General features: G+C 45.0%; 1 protein-coding gene across 4 annotated transcripts in view; it reads left to right on the forward strand.

The window, feature by feature from the left end:
* The window catches only part of LOC140720368 (butyrophilin subfamily 3 member A3-like), a 665,711-nt gene that overhangs the window by 347,523 nt on the left and 296,626 nt on the right, over nt 1-21,562 (forward strand). For 2 of the 4 annotated variants that reach the window (XM_073035259.1, XM_073035263.1), the window contains exons 5-7: nt 1,057-1,089; nt 2,028-2,054; nt 2,983-3,009. The exons of the other annotated variants lie outside the window; for them this stretch is intronic. In XM_073035259.1, coding sequence (XP_072891360.1) covers nt 1,057-1,089; nt 2,028-2,054; nt 2,983-3,009 — 87 coding nt within the window. The remainder of the gene's footprint in view (nt 1-1,056; nt 1,090-2,027; nt 2,055-2,982; nt 3,010-21,562) is intronic. 4 annotated transcript variants of the gene reach the window in all.

Raw genomic sequence — 21,562 nt, forward strand, 5'->3', positions numbered from 1 at the left:
AACGTCTCAGACCAAGACCCTTGATTGGAAAGGAAGGGTGAAGAAGCCAGCAAGAATATGGGTGGAGGGGACGGAGTACAATCCAGAGGCTGGTAGGTGAAGGCAGGTGAGGGAAGCATTGGAGGATGAGGGAGGGAATTGAAGTATGAAGGCAGGGGGTGACAGATGGAAAAGGTAAAGGCATGAAGCAGAAGGAATCTTGTAGGAGAGGAGAGTGGATCATGGGAGATCAGGAAGGAGGGGGGAGCTGATAGGCAGGGTAGGAGAAGCAATAGGAGGAGAGTCAGAACAGGGCATGGAAAAAGAGACAGGAGGAAGGGCATCAGAGGGAGGTAATAGGCAGATTACGAGAAGAGAAGGGGTAAAAGGGGAGACAGAATGGGGAATGGAAAAAGAGAGGGGGAGGGGTAAAAGGGGAGACAGAATGGGGAATGGAAAAAGAGAGGGGGAGGGAGGAGAAATTGATATTCATGCCATCAGGTAGGAAGCCACCCAGATGGAGTATCAGGTGTTGCCCCTCCAACATGAGAGTGGCCTCATTGTGCCAGGAGAGGAGGCCATGGACCAGTATGTTGGAATGGGAAAGGGGATTGGCATTAAAATGGCTGGCCACTGGGAAATCCTGCTTGATGGTGCTGACCAGACGGTCCCCCAGTCTATATTGGGTCTCACGAATGTAGATCACACTGTGAGCACCATGTACAGCTGGTAGCTCACAGCATTTCAAATTCAACACTGAGTGTAACCACTTCAAACCATGATCACTGTGTTCATGTTTTCCTACAGCAACTGTTGGTAATGGTTTTTGTGTTGTCATTTAAAACTTGACCCTAACATAGACCCACAGTGTATTTCCTCACTTGGCTCTTTTGTCTGACGTCTGTCACCATTTCAACATTTTTTTGTCTCTGATGGGAGACCGTCAACCATGAGTTTGATTATCCTCTCGGCAGCTGCCTGACCCTCCGAGTGTTCCCCATTCTCTCAGATCTCCAACGAAATCATTGTCCTGAAAATTTGTTGTTGTTCTAATATACCACTGGTCTGTCTTTTCAGAGCTGGAACTTCAGAAATTCATCGTAGAATCTGGTAAGATTTCAATATTAAAATATTCAGAAACTATAATGAATAACAGTTTTATTTTATAAAATCAAATTTTCTTCTGTTAGCATTAATTATTTAAATCCCTCATAACATTACTTTGTTTAGTGATTCATAAATAAAGAATAATAAACTAATACCCTGTATTTTACAACCAAGGCTCCTTGAAATAATCTGATGAAATAAAAGAGACCTTAGAATATGAGCAAGCAATCTTCTCTGGGAACAGTGGCTTAAGCACAATCTGTTGGGGTTATAACCATTAGCATGATGGTTGGTGATGGAATGTATTTTTCACATTTAGGGCAAAAACTGCATCAAGACTGGATGTTTTGTGTGAACACCCTGCATAAAGGCTGATGCAGGATTTTGACCAAATATGTCAAACTTTCACCTCACTCCCACAACATTCTCCACCCCCACCACCCCCTGAGATGCTGCTCACTGATTTCTTCCACCTGTCGTTCTTTGTCATGTGAATGAAATGCTCTGGGTGGAATTTTCCAAGCCCTTGTGCTTTGGGTGCTTCCCCCCAACCTCGAGAACATGGTGGCAAATTCCTAGAACTGGGTTTGTATTTCTGCACTGAACATCAATCACCACTCTGACGCAGGCTGGAATATTACAGGGTCAGATATTGCTGACCCCAGCCCACACTCACCCTGTGTCTGCACCCGTGTTCTGCAGCCCGACAGTCCCGAAAGGATTGGTTTATCACTGGACAACACGCCAATGACATGAAAAGCAACTCAGTCACAAATGTTGGAGTAAGCCCAACCACTGACTGCTCTGACAACACAGACACATGAAATGTGTTTAATATATTGCCAGTGTTCTTGTGTGTCATTAAAGTAAATATTATTTATTATTTATAATGTTACTTTTATTCATATGTTTCCATCGTGGTTTGCCTTTATAATTTTTAGGAGAATGGAAACCCCTCGTGCAGTCAGGTATGTTTCCTCACTCCTCTCTCACCCCTCTCCCCCCTCCATCCCTCACGCCCCACTCTCCCCTCCTCTCCCCCACCCCCTCTCTCCCACCCCTCTCTGCCCCTCCCCTCTCCCCACACCCAGTCACTCCTCCAGATTCCCCTCCCCATCCTCCTCCCTCCCTGAATGAAGATCAAGGCAGGATGATGGGACACAACTCATCCCACCAGGAGAAGGGCAAACGTCAGTCATTTCCTGATGAAGAAAGCGAGGGATTGGAGTTGGTTCAGGAGTTCGGTGTACTTGGGTCAGCGAACTCTCCACCAACGTTCTGTCTGATACCGGCAGGATCCACTGTCCATGCGGCAGCAATAGCTCGTGACAATTCTACAGCTCGTACTCTTTGAGAATTTCTCCCATTGGTGGTGGGTCTGGTAAACTTTCCCTGCACTGGGAGGGAATTACTGCATCACCCATCCACTCCCAGACAAGATGATAGTGGACTTGGTTAAGCCCAGGGATCCTGGCTCATCAGACAGCAAAGCCTCCTTTGCCAGTGATCAACAGCAAGATGTCCAATGTTCACCATCCATATTTTCAGGTAGTTATGTAAATAAGTGAGTGACTATTTCCTCCCAAATCCTGTCAGCAAGTTTCCATCAGCAGGTCCAAACTTTAACATGGAGTCAGTGACAATCATTCACCATCAGTGGATCTCAGGGCTGAATTCATTTTATGATCCACATTCGCAGCTTCAGCCGTCCGGCAGATGAGCTTTACCTGTGAGATGGACTGACGTGTAAACTTGGTCAGGATGTTCTGTTTAACTGCATGGATGGAAATTGAATTGAAATGGAATTGGTGTATTACTGTAACAAGCACCAGAAGTTAATTGCACACTAAATCCAAGAGAGTTTCTTTCAGTCTTGTCTGTTCTTTCTGTTTTCAGAGTGGAAGAGGATATGTGGCCATGAAGGTAAGATCTTGTGTTACTAGACTGAGAGGTTTAGTATAAACAGCTTTTTGGAAATGAGTCAGTCTCGTTGTAATGGGAGGTATTCAGGAGGTTGAAGGAGTTCAGGGTGATGTGTTCTCACAAAGGTGGAAGAGTCATGTGGCATGATTGCATTCACAGGCTGAAGCATAGAATATAACAGTTTGTATGTTTTGTTTGCAAGTGGGAAGATTTGCTGGTACTGCTCTGGGTTGCTGGGGTGGGGTGGAGTGGTGTAAACTAGTCTTGCAGGGGGTGGGAACCAAAGTGCCAGAGCAGATATGGAGCAGTTGTGGGAAAAGATGCTGTTAACACTCCGTACAAAGACAGCAATTGAAAGGTTGAGTATGGTGGGAAGAATGTTCTGAGTTGCATCCATTTCAATGCAAGAAGTATTGTACGTAACCCGGGTGAGCTTAAAGCGTGGATCAGCACATGGAATTATGACATTGTAGCCATTGGTTGGAGGAGGGGCAGGACTGGCAGCTCAGTGTTCTGAGGTTCCATTGTTTTAGACATGTTTTTAAACATGGGAGCAAAATTGGCAAATATGATAGAGAACAAGAGATTAAAGGGGGAAAGCTGGTAATACTAGCCAGAGAAAAGTGTTACTACAGTGCTCAGACAGGACAGACTGGAAGGCTCGTCTACTAAGGTATATGGGTGGATCTGAGGAATCAGGAAGTTATGACCACGTTAAAGGGAATGTATTGTAGATCAGCCTAAAGTCTGCAAGATTTAGAGGAGCAAATTCACAAAGAGATTGCAGACAGCTGGGTGCGATAGAGATCATCAAATGTGTCAGGAAAGTTTCCTCAACATGTAGATGTCCCAAGTAGAGAGAATTCAATACTGGATCTCCTATCAGGGAATTAGGGGACAAAAGTGTGTGATGGGATTTGGATCCACTGATTATAATTCCATTAGTTAGGGACAAGAATAAGTCTAATGCTCAGACTGAGATTCCATATTGGTAAAAGGCCAATTGGATGATATCAGAAAGGATCGGGTAAGTGGGAAGCCTTCAAAATTTTGAGAGTGCAGAATTTGTATGTTCCTGAAAGAATAAAAGACATGTTTAAAATGTTTAGGAAACCTTTTTTGTGGGGTGGGAAATAAGGCTCTGATTAACAAGAAGGAGCAGGTGCATCACAAGTGTAGGCAGCGAAGAACAAATGAGGTACTTGACTATAAGAAATGCAAGCAAACACTTGAGCGGAAATCAAGAGGGCTAAAATAGCTATGAAGTTGCTCTAGCAGATAAGGTGAAAAAGAATCGCAAGGACTTCTAGAGTTATGTTAAGAACAAAAGAATAGCACAAGACAAAACTGACCCTCTTGAAGATCAGCATGACAATCCGTGCATGGAACCTAAAGAGACGGGGGAAATCTTAAATGGATTTTTTCCATCTGTATTTATTCAGAGATGGACAGAGGCTCTAGAAGTGAGGCAAAACAGGAGGGAGATCATGGACCATATGGAGCTGACAGAGGAGGAAGTGGTTGCTGAATTAGGGTGAATAAACACCCAGGATTTGACAAAGTCCCCCTTCAGACCATGTGGGATGTTAGTGCAGAAATTGCAAGGATCCTAACAAAGGTATTTAAAGCATCCTCAGCCACAAGGGAGGTGCCGGAGGATTGGAGGAGAGTTAATGTTGTTCCATCATTTAAGAAAGACTCTAAGAATAAGCCAGGAAATTATAGGCAGCTGAGTCTGCCATTGGTAGTGGGTAAGTTATTCTAAGGGACAGGATATTTCAGTATTTGGGTGGACAAGAACTGATTAGGGACTGTCTGCATGACTTTACCTGTGATAGCTCGTGTCTAATCAATCTTACAGAGTCTTTCGAGGAAGTTACCAGTAAGGTTGTTGAAGGCAAAACAGTGGATGTTGTCTACATGGACTTTAACAAGGCCTTTGACAAGATGTCACTTGGGAGTTTATTCAGGAAGGTTCAGCCACTTCCCATTTAGGATGAGGTAGCGAATTGGATATGATTTTTGCTTCATGGCAGAAGTCAGTGAGAGGTAGTAAATGATGGCCTGTCTGACTGGAGCCCTGTGACTAGTGGAGTACTGCCGGGATTGGTGAGAGGTCCATTATTGTTTGTCTTCTGTATCACCGATCGTGATGATAATGTGTTAAACTACAACAACAAGTTTTCAGATGACACCAAGATTGTGGGTCTGATGGACAGGGAGGAAGGCTATCAAAGCTTTCACCAAGATGGACCAACTGGAAAAATGGGCTGAAAAATGACATGAAATTTCATGCAGACAACTGTTAGGTGTTGCACTTTGGAAGGACAAACCAGGGTAGGAATTGCAGGGTGAGGGGTAGGGCACTGAGGAACAGAAGGAGCTAGGAATACAGTTCCTTAATTCCTTGAAAGTGGTGTCACAGGTTGTAAAGAGAGTTTTGGCACAATGGCCTTCATAAATCATAAATTGAGTACAGGAGTTGCAATGTAATATCGAAAACATTGGTGAGGCCAAGTCTGGAGTATTATCTGCAGTTCTGGTCACCCACCTAGAGGAACGATCAATATGATTGAAAACAAGTACACAGAAAACTTACACGAGGAAATCTGCAGATGCTGGAAATTCAAGCAACACACACAAAATGCTGGTGGAACACAGCAGGCCAGGCAGCATTTATAGGAGAAGCACTGTCGATGCTTCATCAGGACTAACTGAAAGGAAAGATAGTAAGGGATTTGAAAGTAGCAGGGGGAGAGGAAAATGCGAAATGATAGGAGAAGACTGGAGGGGGTGGGATGAAGCTAAGAGCTGGAAAGGTGATTGGCAAAAGGGATACAGAGCTGGAGAAGGGAAAGGATCATGGGACGGGAGGCCTAGGGAGAAAGAAAGGGGGAGGGGAGCACCAGAGGGAGATGGAGAGAAGGCAGAGTGATGGCCAGAAAGAGAGAAAAAAAAGGAGGGGGAAAAAAAACTAAATATATCGGGGATGGGGTAAGAAGGGGAGGAGGGGCATTAACAGAAGTTAGAGAAGTCAATGTTCATGCCATCAGGTTAGAAACTTCATTGGAAAATCAGAGAAAACTTGCACGGCTGTTGACAGGGCTTGAGGATATACCTGAGTTATTGGGGAGGGTTAAATAGGTTAGGACTTTATTTCACTGAGTGTAGCAGAATGAGGGGCAATTTGATAGAAGTATACACAATTATGAGGGGTATAGATAGGGTAAATGCACACAGACACTTTCATGAGGTTAAGTGAGACTAGAACTAGAGAGCATAGGATGAGAACTATCCTCCATAATTATCTTGAAATTAATGGAATTTTGATCATCAGATGTTTCCCTCCACACACTTCTGTCACCTGCCTCGTCTCTTTCCCTATCACACAATCTGTAGTTGCGACCTCTATATATTGATTAATGAACATTTCCTGAACACAGTTGACAAACTCAGTCACATCCAGCCCTTTTACAGCTGGGAAATCCCAGACAATATAAGGAAATATAAAATCACTCACAATCAATTGGACTGGGCAATGAACCAGGGCAGGTGACAGATCACTCAGTGGGTGAGCTTTTCGGAGTCAGTGACCACAACTCCCTCACTTTTCCCATAGCCTCGGACAGGGATTTGAGCAGCCAATGTAACTGGAGGATGGTGAGTTGTGATGCTATTAGGCGGGAACTTGGGATTGTCAACTGGGAATGGTGGTACATAGGAAAATGGACAATTTAGATATGGTGTTTGTTTATGGAGTATTTGCATAGGTTCATGGACAGGTTTGTCCCATTGAGACAGTGAAAGGGTGGGAGGGTGGGAGGATAAGACATGAAAGAATAGGACCTATCAAGTGTGACAGTGGGAAAGTCTGTATGGAACTGGAAGCAATAGCAGAGGTACTTAATGAATAATTTACTTTAGTATTCACCATGGAAAAGGATCTTAGTGATTGTAGTGATGACTTGCAGCAGACTGAAAAGCTCGAGCATGTAGATATTAAGAAAGTGGATGTGCTGAATCTTTTGGAAAGAATCAAGTTGGATAAGTTGCCAGGACCGGAGGAAATGTACCCCAGGCTACTGTGGGAGGTAAGGGAGGAGATTGCTGATTATTGATCTTTGCATCATCAATGGGGATGGGAGAGGTTCCAGATGTTGTTCCTTTATTCAAGAAAGGGAGTACAGATAGCCCGGGAAATTATAGACCAGTGAGTCTTACCTCAGTGGTTGGTAAATTGATGGTAAAGATCCTGAGAGGCACCATTTATGAACATTTGGAGAGGTATAATATGATTAGGCATAGTCAGCATGGCTTTGTTAAGGGCAGGTCGTGCCTTACGAGCCTGATTTAAATTTTTGAGGATGTGACTAAACACATCAATGAAGGAAGAGCAGTAGATGTAGTGTATATGGCAAGGTGTTAGATAAGGTACCCCATGCAAGGCTTATTCAGAAATTATGGAGGCATGGCATCCAAAGGGAACATTGCTTTGTGGATCCAGAACTGGCTTGCCCACAGAAGACAAAGAGTGGTTTTAGACAGGTCGTACTCTGCATGGAGGTCAGTCACCAGTGGAGTGCCTCAGTGGATCTGTTCTGGGACCCTTACTCTTAGTGATTGTTATAAATGACCTGGATGAAGAAGTGGAGGGGTGACTGAAAGGTTGGCGGTGTTGTGGATAGTGTGGAGGGCTGTCAGAGGCTACAGCGGAACATTGATAGGATGCAAAACTGGGCTGAGAAGTGGCAGATGGAGTTCAACCCAGGTAAGTGTGAGGTGGTTTATTTTGGTAGGTCAAATATGATGGCAGAATATAGTATTAATGGTAAGACTCTTGGCAGTGTGGACAATCAGAGGGATCTTGGATTCTGGGTCCATAGGATACTCATAGCAGCTACGCAGGTTGACTCTGTGGTTAAGAAGGTGTATGGTCATTGGCCTTCATCAATCGTGGAATTGAATTTAGGAGCCAAAAGGTAATATTGCAGCTATATAGGACCCTGGTCAGACCCCACTTGGAGTACTGTGCTCAGTTCTGGTCGCCTCACTGCAGGAAGGATGTGGAAGCCATAGAAAGGGTGCAGAGGAGATTTACAAGGATGTTGCCTGGATTGGGGAACATGCCTTATGAGAATAGTTTGAGTGAACTTGGCCTTTTCTCCTTGGAGTGAAGGAGGATGAGCAGTGATCTGATAGAGGTGTTTAAGATGATGAGAGGCATTGATCGTGTGGATAGTCAGAGGCTTTTTCCCAGGGCTGAAATGGTTGCCACAAGAGGACACAGGTTTAAGGTGCTGGGGAGTAGGTACAGAGGAGATGTCGGGGATAAGTTTTTTACTCAGAGAGTGGTGAGTGCGTGGAATGGGCTGCCGGCAATGGTGGTGGACGTGGAAACAATGGGGTCTTTTAAGAGACTTTTAGATAGGTACATGGAGCTTAGTAAAATAAATGGCTACAGGTAAGCCTATTAATTTCTAAGATAGAAACATGTTCGGCACAGCTTGGTGGGCCGAAGGGCCTGTATTGTGCTGTAGGATTTCTATGTTTCGATGTAAACCATGGTTGACAGGACATGTGGAACATCAGGTCAAGAGGAAGAAGGAAGTTTACTTCCAGTTTTGGGAAGTGAAGATCAGACGGGGCTCTAGAGAGTTACAAGGTAGCCAGGAAGGAGCTGAAAACTGGACTGGGGAGAGTTAGAAGACACAAGAAGGCCTTGGTGAGTCGGATTAAAGAAAACCCCAAGGCATTGTACACATACGTGAAGAATAGGAGGATGACTAGAGTGAGGGTAGGACAGATGAAGGATAGAAGTGGAAACATGCCTGGAGTCAGAGGAAGTTGGAAAGGTCTTTAATGAAGACTTTGCTTCAGTATTAACTACTGCGAGAGATAATGATTTTTCAGAGAACAGCACAAAACAGGCTGATAAGCTAGAATGTCAACATTCAGAAAGAGGATGTGCTGGTTGTTTAGTAAAGTATTAGGATGGATAAGACCACAGTCAATACCACAGGTTACTCTGGGAAGTGAGGGAAGAGATTTCTGTGACATTGGCAATTAGCTTTGTCTCCTCATTTGTCACAGAAGTGGTGCCATATGCCTGGAGGGTGGCATATTAAACTAATTTGACAGGGGGGTGGGAACCAAAGTGATCGTGCTGAGGATGAGGTAGTTGGTTTACAAACAGAGGCAGTGTGTAGTGAGACTCCAGACAAGGAGAGGCTGATGATCAGGGAAAATTGCAGTTAACAGGGTGAGTTGTAATGCAAAGGTGGACAAAATCAAAAAGGTTGAATACAGGACTTAAGGTGTTATATTTGAATGTGTGCAGTATACGGAATAAGGTAAGTTAACTTGTACAGTTACAGATTGGCACGTATCATGTTGTAGGCATCACTGAATCATGGCTGAAAGAAGATTATAGCTGGGACCTTAATGTCCATGGATGCACATTGTATCAAAATGACAGGCAAAATGAGGGGGTGTCATGGCTCTGTTGGTAAAAAAATGAAATCAAATCATTAGAAAGAGGGAGATCAGATCGGAAGGAGTTGAATAATTGTGGACAGAGCTTTGGAATGGCAAGGGTAAAAAGACCCTGATGGGAGTTGTATACAAACCTCCAATCAGTAGTAATAGGTCTGAAAGCTAGAACAGGAGATAGAAGGTGTATGCCAAAAGGGCAATGATACAAGGGGGGTTTCAATATGCAGGTAGATTGGGAAAATCAGGTTGGTGTGGGATTCCAGGAGAGGGAATTTCTACAATTTCTACAATGCCTCAGAGAAGGCTTTTAAGAGCAGCTTGTGGTTGAGCCCACCAGGGGATCAGCTCTTCTTGACTGGTGAAATTAACTGGAATTGATCAGAAAGCTTAAGATAAAAGAACCCTTCAGGGAAAGAGATCATAATATAATTGGATTCACACTGAAATTTAAGGAGAAGCAAAAGTTAGATGTCTCAGTATTACTGTGGAGTTATAGAAATTACAGAGGCATGACAGAGGAGTTGGCCAGAGTTCACGGGAAAAGAATACTGGTGGGGATGTTGGCAAGAGCGAATGGCTAGAATACGATACAAAAGGTGTTTATCTGTGGAATTTTCTGCACCAGGGGGCTGTAGAGTTTCAGTCATTCAGTTCATTTAAAGTCACAGAATCAATGTCATACAGCACAGAAATGGGCCCTTCAGTCCATCACCTCTCCTCTGACCTATTTATTCATCTACACTCACCCCACTGGCTGGCATTAGTTCAGTCTCCTTCTGTTCCCTTTCTATTGAAGTGTTTGAGTGTCTCTGAAACACAGTGATTGTATCTGATTCCATCACCTCCTCTGGCAGCAAGTTCCAAAATCAACCACTCACTTCTCAAATAAACTCACCTTTAAACTCCTTCCTCTCACCTCAGACATGTGACCTCTTGTATTTGATCACCCTCCTGTGGGAGGAAGATTTCAACCATCTGCTCAATCTAACCCCTCATGACCTTATATATTTCTGTCAGATCACCCCTCGGCCCATTTACCTGCATTTGGTCTGTACCCTTCTAAAGCTTCCCCAACATCATTTCTCTGTCCCAGGCCTCAACTCCTCTTCTGTGCCAGTTCCACAGGTCCCTCAATTCCCCCGTGTTACAGAAGATGATCGACCTCATTTTCTACCACATTACAGAAGCAACTGTGCTGCAGGTCCTAAAATGCAGAAAGGTCGATAAATCCCCAGGTCCTGATCAAGTGTATCCCAGGACATCGTGGAAAGTTCAGGAAGAATTTGTGGGGCCCTTTTGGAGATATGTGTGTCATCGATAGCTACGGGTGAGGGACCAGAAGACTGGAGGGAGACTAATGTTGAACATTTATAGAAGATCGTCTGTAGGGAAAAGCCTGGGAAGTACAGACAGGTGAACCTAATGTCAGTGGTGGGTACATTAATGGAGGGGATTCTGAGAGACAGGATCTACATTCATTTGGAAAGGTGAGGACTGATCAGGGACATCCAGCTTGGCTTTCTGCATGGATGGAGATGATGGAAGTGCAGTAGACATTCTCTACATGGACTTTAACAAGGGATTTGACAAGGTACTTCATGGTCGACTACTCCAGAGAGTTAGATCACATGGGCTACACTACGATCTGGGCCATTGGACACAGAATTGTCTGGGTGGAGTCCTGTGCCCAGTGGTTGTTCTGCAGGGATCGGTGCTGGGTCCACTGTTTTTCATCATTCATATGAATGATTTGGAGAGAATGTAGGTGACGTGTTTAGTAGGTTTGTGGAGGACTCTAAAATCAGTGGTGTAGTGGACAGTGAAGTGAGTTATTTAATTATTAATTTTCAGATACAGTGTGAAACGGGGCCTTTCAGCTCAGCCAGTCACACCGCCCAGCAACCGAGCTATTTAACACTACTCTAATCACAGAACAATTTACAATGACCAGTTAACCCACTAACCAGCACCCGGACAAAACCCCTGCAGTCGTGGGGTGAACAGAGACCCTCCTTACAGACAACGCCACAACTGAACCCCAAACCCTGGAAGGCCCCAAGGTGAAATAGCATTGCTGTATCTGCTACGTTACCATGACAACCCTGAACATCACCATCATTCCCGTGGTTTATCCAATATTACAACGTGAACTTCATCAGCTGGGCAGTGAAGGGCAGATGGATTTTAATTCAGAGAGATGTGGGTTTTGGGAAGGCAAATCAGGACAGGATTTACACAGGAATCAGTGGGTCCCTGGAGAGTGTTGTGGAACAGAGAGACCAGGAGGTGATTGTCTTCATCAGTCAGAATACTGAGTGCTGGAACTGGGATGTCACACTACGTGTGTACAAGACATTGGTAAGGCCACATTTGGAGCAATGTGTACAGTTCTGGTTACCTTCCGAAAGGAAGGCTGTCATTGAACTGAGAGGGAATAAAACAGATTTACAAGGACGTTCCCAGGACTGGAGGGTTTGGTTTACAAGGAGAGGCTGGGACTTTCCCTGGAGCTGAGGAGTCTCCCAGAGGAAGTTTAAAGGAATAATGGGTACATACAGGCAAGTGGGACAAGCTCATTGAAGCAAGTTGGTCAGGATGAATGAGTTCAGCCGAACAGCCTCCCTGACCTCTTTAAATGCCTCCAATTTTCACTCTTCCCATCCTCATCTGGATCCTGTTGTTGTTCCACCCCACCCTCACACCCGTTTCCACTGGCTATCTCCTCTTTCTCACCATTCTTGATGCTGGCTTTCGGCCTCAGACATTGACTGTCTATCTCCCTCCACACATGCTGCTTGACCCGCTGAGGTCCTCCAGAATTCTGTGATCTGGAAAACCTCACACTCCATCCCGGTGGAAAAACTTCCTGAGATACTGGTTGTCTATCCGCTGTAGTTTGTAAAACCCCGGGAAAGATTTCTGTCGGTCATTCGACTGTGCCTGAGGCCCAGCGGACTCTCCCCCGGTCCCGGGGCCGCGCTGCCCGAGTCTCCCCCCGATCCCCGGGGACTCTCTAATTCTCTGCTTCTCCCCCCAGTCTCTGTCACCCTGGATGTGGAAACGGCGCATCCGGAGCTCGAGGTGTCTGAGGATCGGAAGAGTGTGAGACGGACCGAGACCTGGAGGAATCTCCCTGACACCGGAAAGAGATTCACAGTCTGGGAATGCTGGGATCGGAGGGATTCACATCGGGGAGACATTACTGGGAGGTGGAGGTGACGGGGAATCGGTGGTGGTGGCTGGGATTCGCCGCAGAGTCTGTGGAGAGGGAGGGAAAGTTCACACGGAGTCCGGAGACCGGATTCTGGATCATCGCGCGGCGTGATGACGGGATGAAGGTTCTCACCTCCCCCGAGTCCCGTCTCCCTGCCGGTCCCATCCCCGGGAGGGTGGGAGTTTATCTCAGTTACGAGTCCGGGACAGTTTCATTTTACAACGCGGAGACCAAGTCCCATCTCCACACCTTCACTGGGAATAAATTCACGGGAAACTTTATTCTTCATTCGGGATTGGATATAAAAACCAGTGGGTGAAAATCTGCTCCGGTCCCGCTCCGGGTCTGTAAATGGGTCGGGTCCGGGACCGGGACAGGCGTCAGGAGTGTCTCCACACATATAAATATGTGGAGAGTGAAGTAAACACGTTGTGAGAATTATCGATCCATTAATTTTAACTCGTTCACCGCATCCGTCAACGGAACAGAAATACTGCGGATTCAGCAGCAGCCGCGGGCGGCGGGTCCTGAGCTCCCCGGCTCCCCCGGGTGCTAAAGTCCACCGGGACTGACAGGGTAACTGGGACAAGTGGTGGTGGTGCTGACTGGGAGAGGGAGGTCAGGGTGAATCTTAGGGGACGGGACAGGCGCCGGTGGTAACACACAAAGTGCCAAAGAATTAGTACAGAAAGGGGGAGTAAAAGCTGGCGCTGATCCAGATGAGGGAGGGGTGGAGTGTGGAAATGTGTCAGAACCTGGGAGGTGAGAGGTGGGAGAGACAAAGATGATGGAATCTGATCGGAGAGGGAAAGTGGAGACTGGAATAAAGGGAGCGAGGTGGCGAGGACAGTGTGGGGGACGGGCAGATGGAGAGAGCGGGAAAGAAGATGGCCACAACCTTCCTGTGGGATTATAATTGTGGAATTGGTTTCCTATTTCCTTCATCTTCCTGGTGGCCTCTAGGATGTGATCTATGAAGTGAGTTCTGTTGCCCTGATTCATCTCGTATGTAAGTGCAACATTCTTGTCCAATCTGGGATACATAGAAAACCTACAGGTCCTTCGGCCCGACAAGTTGTGCCGAACATATCCCAACCTTGGAAATTACTGGACTTACCCATACCCCTCTATTTTTCTGAGCTCCATGTACCTATCCAAAATTCTCTTAAAAGACCCTATCGTATCCGCGTCCACCACCGTTGCCGGCAGCCCATTCCACACACTCACCACTCTCTGAGTAAAAAACTTACCCCTGACATCTCCTCTGTACCTACTCCCCAGCACTTTAAACCTGTGTCCTCTTGTGGCAACCATTTCAGCCCTGGGAAAAAGCCTCTGACTATCCACACGATTAATGCCTCTCATCATCTTATACACCTCTATCAGATCACTGCTCTTCCTCTCTTGGTCCAAGGAGAAAAGGCCGAGCTTACTCAACCTATTCTCATAAGGCATGCTCCCCAATCCAGGCAGCATCCTTGTAAATCTCCTCTGCACCCTTTCTACGGCTTCCAGATCCTTCCTGTAGTGAAGTGACCGGAACTGAGCACAGTACTCCAAGTGGGGTCTGACCAGGGCCCTTTTGCTGCAACATTCCCTCCCATCTCCTAAATTCAACTCCACGATTGATGAAGGCCAATTCACCATACGCCTTCTTAACCACAGAGTTAACCTGCGCAGTTGCTTTGAGTGTCCTATGGACTCGGACCCCAAGATCCCTCTGAACCTCCACACTGCCAAGAGTCTTACCATTAGTGCCATCATATTTGACCTACCAAAATGAACCACTTCACACTTATCCAGGTTGAACTCCATCTGTCACTTCTCAGCCCAGTTTTGCATCCTATCAATGACCCGCTGTAACCTCTCACAGCCCTCCACACTATCCACAACATCTCCAACCTTTGTGTCATCAGCAGATTTACTAACTCATCCCTCTACTTCCTCATCCAGGTCATTTATAATAATCACTAAGAGTAATGGTCCCAGAATAGATCCCTGAGGTACTGGTCACCGACCTCCATGCAGAATATGACCCATCTACAACCACTCTTTGCCTTCTGTGGGCAAACCAGTTCTGGATCCACAAAACAATGTCCCCCTTGGATCCCATTCCTCCTTACTTTCTCAATAAGCCTTGCATGGGGTGCCTTATCAAATGCCTTGCTGAAATCCATATACGCTGCATCTGTTGCTCTACTTTCATCAGTGTGTTTAGTCACATCCTCAAAAAATTCAATCAGGCTCGTAAGGCACAACCTGCCCTTGACAAAGCCATGCTGACTACCCCCAATCATAGTATACTGCTCCAAATGTTTATAAATCCTGCCTCTCAGGATCTTCTCCATCAACTTACCAACCACTGAGGTAAGACTCACTGGTCTATAATTTCCTGGGCTATCTCTACTCCCTTTCTTGAATAAAGGAAAAACACCCGCAACCCTCCAATCCTCCGGAACCACTTCCGTCCCCATTGATGATGCAAAGATCATCGCTAGAGGCTCAGTAATCTCCTTCCTCACCTCCCACAGTAATCTGGGACACATTTCGTCCAGTCGCGGTGACTTATCCAACTTGATGCTTTCCAAAAGGTCCAGCGCATCCTCTTTCAAAATATCTGCATGCTCAAGCTTTTCAGTCTGCTGCAAGTCATCACTACAATCACCAAGATCCTTTTCCATAGTGAATACTGAAGTATTCATTAAATACCTCTGCTATTTCCTCCGGTTCCATACACACTTTCCCACTGTCACACTTGATAGGTCCTATTCTTTCACGTCTTATCCTCTTGCTCTTCACATACTTGTAGAATGCTTTGGGGTTTTCCTTAATCCTTCCCGCCAAGGCTTTCTCATGGTTCCTTCTGGTTCTCCTAATTCCTTGAGCTCCTTCCTGTCGGCCTTATAATTGTCTAGATCTCTAACATTACCTAGCTCTCTGAAACTTTTGTAAGCTTTTCTTCTTGACTAGATGTATTACATCCTTTGTACACCATGGTTCCTGTACCCTACCATAACTTCCCTGTCTCATTGGAACGTACCTATGCAGAACTCCACACAAATATCCCTGATTATCGATTGTAAAAGGATATTTTGAATCAGAGGTCTTCTTGCTAATAAAGATTTCTTTATTTCATCATCAACATTTATCTTATTCCATAAATCAATCAAATGTTTTAATATAGGAGATTCTTTCTTTTCCCGTATCCATTCAGATTCCCATTTATATATAAAATCTTCCGAGTATTTTCTCCTATCTTATCTAATTCTATTCTAATCCATGCCAGTTTTTCTTCATCAAAAAAAGATGCAATGAATCTAAGTTGATTTGTTTTATAAGAATTCTTCAAATTTGGAAGTTGTAACCCACCTAAATCAAATTTCCATGTCAATTTTTCCAACGATATTCTTGACATCTTACCTTTCCAAAGAAATTTCCTCACACATTTATTTAATTCTTGAGAAAACTTCTGCGGTAATTGTATTGGTAGTGTTTGAAATAGATACTGTAATCCAGGAAATACATTTTTACAGCATTAACTCTACCCACTATTGTAATTGGTAACATCATCCATTTATCAAGATCTTCTTGAATTTTTTCAATAGTGATAAATAATTTAATTTATATAAATTCTTTATATCATTATCAACTCTTATACCTAAATACTTTTATATGGATAATCAACTTTTACATAATTGGTACCAAAAAGGGATTAGATGTATAGGAGACTGTTATGAAGGAGGTATATTGATGTCATTTGAACAATTAAAGAATAAATATAAAATATCAAATAACACTTTTTTTGTTATTTTCAATTAAGGGTTTACTTAAGAGATAAACTGTGTCAAACAATGTTATTCCTTAAACCTAATGAAATTGAAACTTTAAATCAAAAAGAATTTTTTTAAAAAAATACTTTTATGTATAATCTGATTCAAAAACAGACACTTAAAAAAAGGAATTGTCACGCAGGTGAGAAACTGCTAGAAAATTCAGCAGTCTAATGAATAAGGAGGCAATTAAGAGAGAGAGGACTCGGACTTGGTTTTGATAACACTTTTAATTGTGACCTTGACAGAGAGAGTACGGCGCCAGCTGAGACACGAGCTGAGAAGCCACCAGGGTAACAGCTCAGAGCAGTTGAGCTAACTCACGGTTGGAATTTGGAACGGATTATAAAAAGTTGAGGCGGTTGGTCTGATAATGGCAGAGAAGACACGACACAGGGGAATTGCGGAAGCTACCCGAGAAACCACTGGTGGAGTTTAAGACCACCACGAGGGTGGAGGCCACGGACTGATTAATTTTGACCCGTGATTACCAGTGCGGGTAAGGGCTTGCCTGTGGGGGTCTGCTGGTGGTGAACCCGTGCTGTTAGTTAGTAAACCGTTCCCTAGAAGGGGCTCTGTCCATCTGTGTCTGTGTGGGGTTCACACGAAGTGACTCTAGACTTCGGAAGCAAGAACAACTAAAGCTGCCAACTTAAACATCAACTCAATTAACTCTCTCTCTCCGTCAATTCAACTCAACACAACACAAAGTGAACTGAATTGCTTAAACTTACCTGACACCGTAAGACTGATATCCACCTCTGGGGCTATTACCTTTGTATCCACACACACACATATTTAATAGTTTATAACCTGTATCAGATTATCCGGTTTTAATGATATTAATTTGTAGTAGTAATAAATATAGTCTTAATTTATAGTAAACCAGTCTCCAGGTGTGTTCCATTTCTGCTGGTCCTTTTCAACTTGTCACGGGATTCGTGACAAAATTGGGGTCTGCGTCCAGGTTCTGAACAAATTTGGTTGGAGTCAATTTTCGAAATTCTGGGGGCTTGTCTTAATTAGGGAAGTCCCTTGTAATTAATCTGTGTGTGGAAAACAGCAGAAATGGAGGCTATTGAATTTATGGAGAACCCTACCCCTCTGTTTTTGAGGAGAGCCAGAAAGGAGGTTCTATGTGACATTTCTAAAAAATGGAAACTTCCCGGAATACAGAGGAGTAGGCAGGAATTCGGAGGAAAATAGCTGAATATTGTGTTGGGAAAGAGTTATTTGAGGAGGAGTCGCTACAGGAGTTTGCGATAAGCGATGAGGAGACCCTGTTACGACTGGAACAATTAAGAATGGAGAGACTTAAGTTCGAGGCTGCAGAGGCAGAGAAACAGAGGGAGTTTGAGAGGGAGATGCGACGTCAAGAGGTCAAGTGTCAGGCCGTTGTGGCAAGAGAGGCGTATCAATTAATGTCAGTCAGGAAATTAAGTTGGTACCTCTGTTTGCTGAAGGAGACGTTGATAGGTACTTACTGCATTTTGAGAAAGTGGCTCAGAACAGGAAGTGGCCAAGGGAGGACTGGGCAGTATTGCTGGAAAGTGTGTTCAAAGGGAACGCACAGCAAGCATATTCTGCCTTGTCTGTGACTGAGTCCACTAATTATGATGCTGAGAAGGAGGCTGTGCTTAAGGTCTATGAAATGGTGCCAGAAGCGTATCGACAGAAGTTTCGGGGTTTGAGGAAGTCTGGGAACCAGACATATATAGAGTTTGCCCGTGAAAAGGAGAGGTACTTTGATCAGTTGTGTGCCTCGAAAGAGGTAGACGAGGACTACCACAAAGTGAGACAGCTGATGCTGATCGAGGAATTAAAAAGTGTGTCCCTAGTGAGATACGGACATACTTAGAAGAGAAAGAGGTGGAGACTCTTTCCGCGGCCGCTAGGTTAGCAGGTGAATTTGCCCTGATTCAGAAGATTAAGTTTTTCCCAAGCAAGGGTTATCAGAAGAGTTACGTGGATAATCCGCCGAGTAACACAGGAAACAAGGCAGGAGCTAGTGACAGAGGTAAAGAGGAGGGGAAACCGACCAAAGTTAAGTTATCCAGTTTTACCTGTTACTACTGCAGGAAGCCTGGCCATGTGGCATCTAACTGTCTTATTCAGAAGAAAGAAATGGGAAAGGAGAAGGGGAAAACCCCCGACGCGTGTGCGCCGGCGGATGAGACCACACGAAGGGAGGTGGGTTCTGGCCAAGTTCAGGAAGGGATTGAGTGTTTTATTATCAAGGGTTTTGTGTCTGTGAAGGAGGGGTCACCCTTAGTTCCAGTGACAATCTGGCACGATACTGGAGCCCTTCAGCCACTGATATTAAGTGATGTCTTAGAAATTGGTGACGAGACAAAAACGGACAAGTGAAAATTCTGGAAGGTATTAGCAAGGGAACAGAGGTCGTGCCTTTGCACAAAATAATTTTGAAATGTTACTTAGTGTCTGGACCAGTTGAGATAGGGATATGACCTAAATTACCGATAGCTAACGCAGACGTCTTGGGAAATGACCTGGCAGGAAAAGATGTATACCCAGGGTTACAGCTAACAAGTTGGCCTGCTGTTAGTGAGACAAGAGCAGACAGTGAGCTTTACCCCACATGCACGGTCACAAGAAACATGACAATGAAGGTTGTAGAAGCGAAGTGATCTTGATGGGAGGGTTCAGGTGCCCGTGATAGCAAAGACAGGGGTATGGATCCTACTGACTTATCCGAAACTCTTCTACGGTCTGTGTTCGACCAGGACTCAGGTAGTGAGGTGGATAAGAGGAATTTGTCATTGTCCAGGCGGAAGCTTATGGAAAAGCAGGATAAGGATCCTGAGATTGCACTTTTAAAAGAGACTCTTTCTGAGGATGAAATTCAAAGGGAATCAATGGGTTGCTATCTGAAGGACGGGGTATTAATGAGGAAGTGGAGACCATCGATAGTACCTGCCGATGAGGATTGGGCCGTGGTTCACCAGGTGGTGGTTCTGAAGGTTTACCGTAACAGAAATTTTCAAGATGACTCATACAATGCCTTTAGGGGGACATCTTAGAGTTAAAAAAAGACAGGGCACAAGATTATGAAAGAATTTCATTGGCCGGGTATGAGAAAGGATGTGGCGGTTTTTTGTAAAACCTGTCACACACGTCAAGTGGTAGGGAAACCGAATCAGACTATCCCAAAGGCGCCACTTCGCCCCATACCAGTTTTTGGCGAACCTTTCTCCAGGGTCATTGTGGATTGTGTTGGCCCACTGCCAAAGACTGCAGGTGGCCACCAATACTTGTTAACCTTTGTGTGCGCTGCATCTAGCTTCCCAGAAGCAATACCCCTCAGGAACCTAAAGGCTTAAACAGTGGTGAAGGCACTTATTAGGTTCTTCATGTTAGTGGGTTTGCCCAAGGAGATACAACCGGATCAGGGCAGTAATTTTACATCGGGTGTATTTAAAACAGATAGTTATGGAACTGGGAGAGAAACAAATTTTGTCCAAGGCATACCATCCCCAATCCCAGGGAGCGATAGAGAGGTTTCACTCTACCCTCAAACCCATGATTAAAACGTGCTGTATGGAAACCGAAAAACATTGGGATGAGAGTATACCTTTACTCCTATTTGCAATAAGAGATTCGATCCGGGAATCGTTGGGGTTCAGTCCGTTTGAGCTCGTGTTTTGTCATAGGCCTCGAGGACCATTGACCTTACTGAGAGAGCAATGGTCTCAGAAGGAAGTGCGAATTGGGGTATTGGATTATATCTTAGAGTTTCGAGACAGGCTGAGCAGGGCTTGTGACCATGCGGAACAAAATCTCCAAGACTCCCAGGCTGATATGAAGCGCTGGTATAACAGACAGGCGAGGGACCGAAGCTATGAGGTTGGAGATAAGGTTTTGGTTTTGTTTCCCTTGGAGAATAACCCTCTTCAAGCTCAATTTAGTGGACCTTACGAAATAATGAGGAAAATTGATGAGCTGAACTGTGTTATCAGGACACCTGGTAGAAGGAAGGCCACTCAATGAGTGCATGTGAACCTAATCAAACCTTATTGTGACTCTAAATCCGTATCAGTTGTGGTCACGACCAAACAAGACCCAGCTGCAAAGATTAGCCCAGAGATAACGGTGGAGTGTAATGAGCAGTGTCTGGTTTCAGCTCGACTCAAGAATGCCAGTGTTTTGGAGAACATAGACAGTAAAATTAAACACTTGGAACCGAAGCAACAACAACAGATAAAGGAGCTAATTGGCAAACATTGCAATCTATTCCCAGATACACCGAGGCAGTGTAGTATAGCTACACTGTAGTGTAGTAATGCCCCTGGGACATTCCAACGTATGATAAACTATGTGATTCAAGGCTTGAAGAATACTGGGGCATATATTGACGATTTAGTAGTATGGAATGACACGTGAGAGGAACACATTGTGACAGTAGAGAAATTTGACCGACTCTCTAAAGCTAATCTGACGGTGAACCTTGCCAAGAGTGAGTTTGGTCACGCCAGGGTCACATATCTTGGTTACGTGGTGGGCCAGAGTCAACTGGCTCCTGTGAAAGGGAAAGTTCAGGCTATCGCTGATGTACCCATTCCAACGGGTAAGAGAGCCTTGAGAAGGTTTTTAGGTATGGTGGGGGTATTATCGAAAATTTTGCAAGAACTTTGCGGCTATTGCCCTTCCACTGACAAACCGTTGAGAAAGAGTGAACGATTTGTGTGGGATGAGCGTTGCCAAAAGGCGTTCAAACAGTTAAAGGGTATCTTGTGTCACCATCCAGTGCTAAAGGCACCGGACTTCAGTAAGCCATTCTCCCTAGCAACGACGCTAGCGATGAAGCTGCAGGGGCGGTGCTATTACAGAGGGGAGATGATGGTATTGAACATCCGGTGGCAGCCGGTTCGAGTGAGCTAGTAATTGGGTCGCCACATAACCCCCCCCCCCCCGCCCCAGAACCGGCGGTACACCCCCCAATGTCCACAGTCTGGGCCGGGCCCTGTTTGGGAGGTCGGCCTCTGCGCCACGGTGCCGG

This window comes from Hemitrygon akajei, chromosome 2, assembly GCF_048418815.1.
Source record: "Hemitrygon akajei chromosome 2, sHemAka1.3, whole genome shotgun sequence".
Classification (NCBI taxonomy): Eukaryota; Metazoa; Chordata; class Chondrichthyes; order Myliobatiformes; family Dasyatidae; genus Hemitrygon; species Hemitrygon akajei.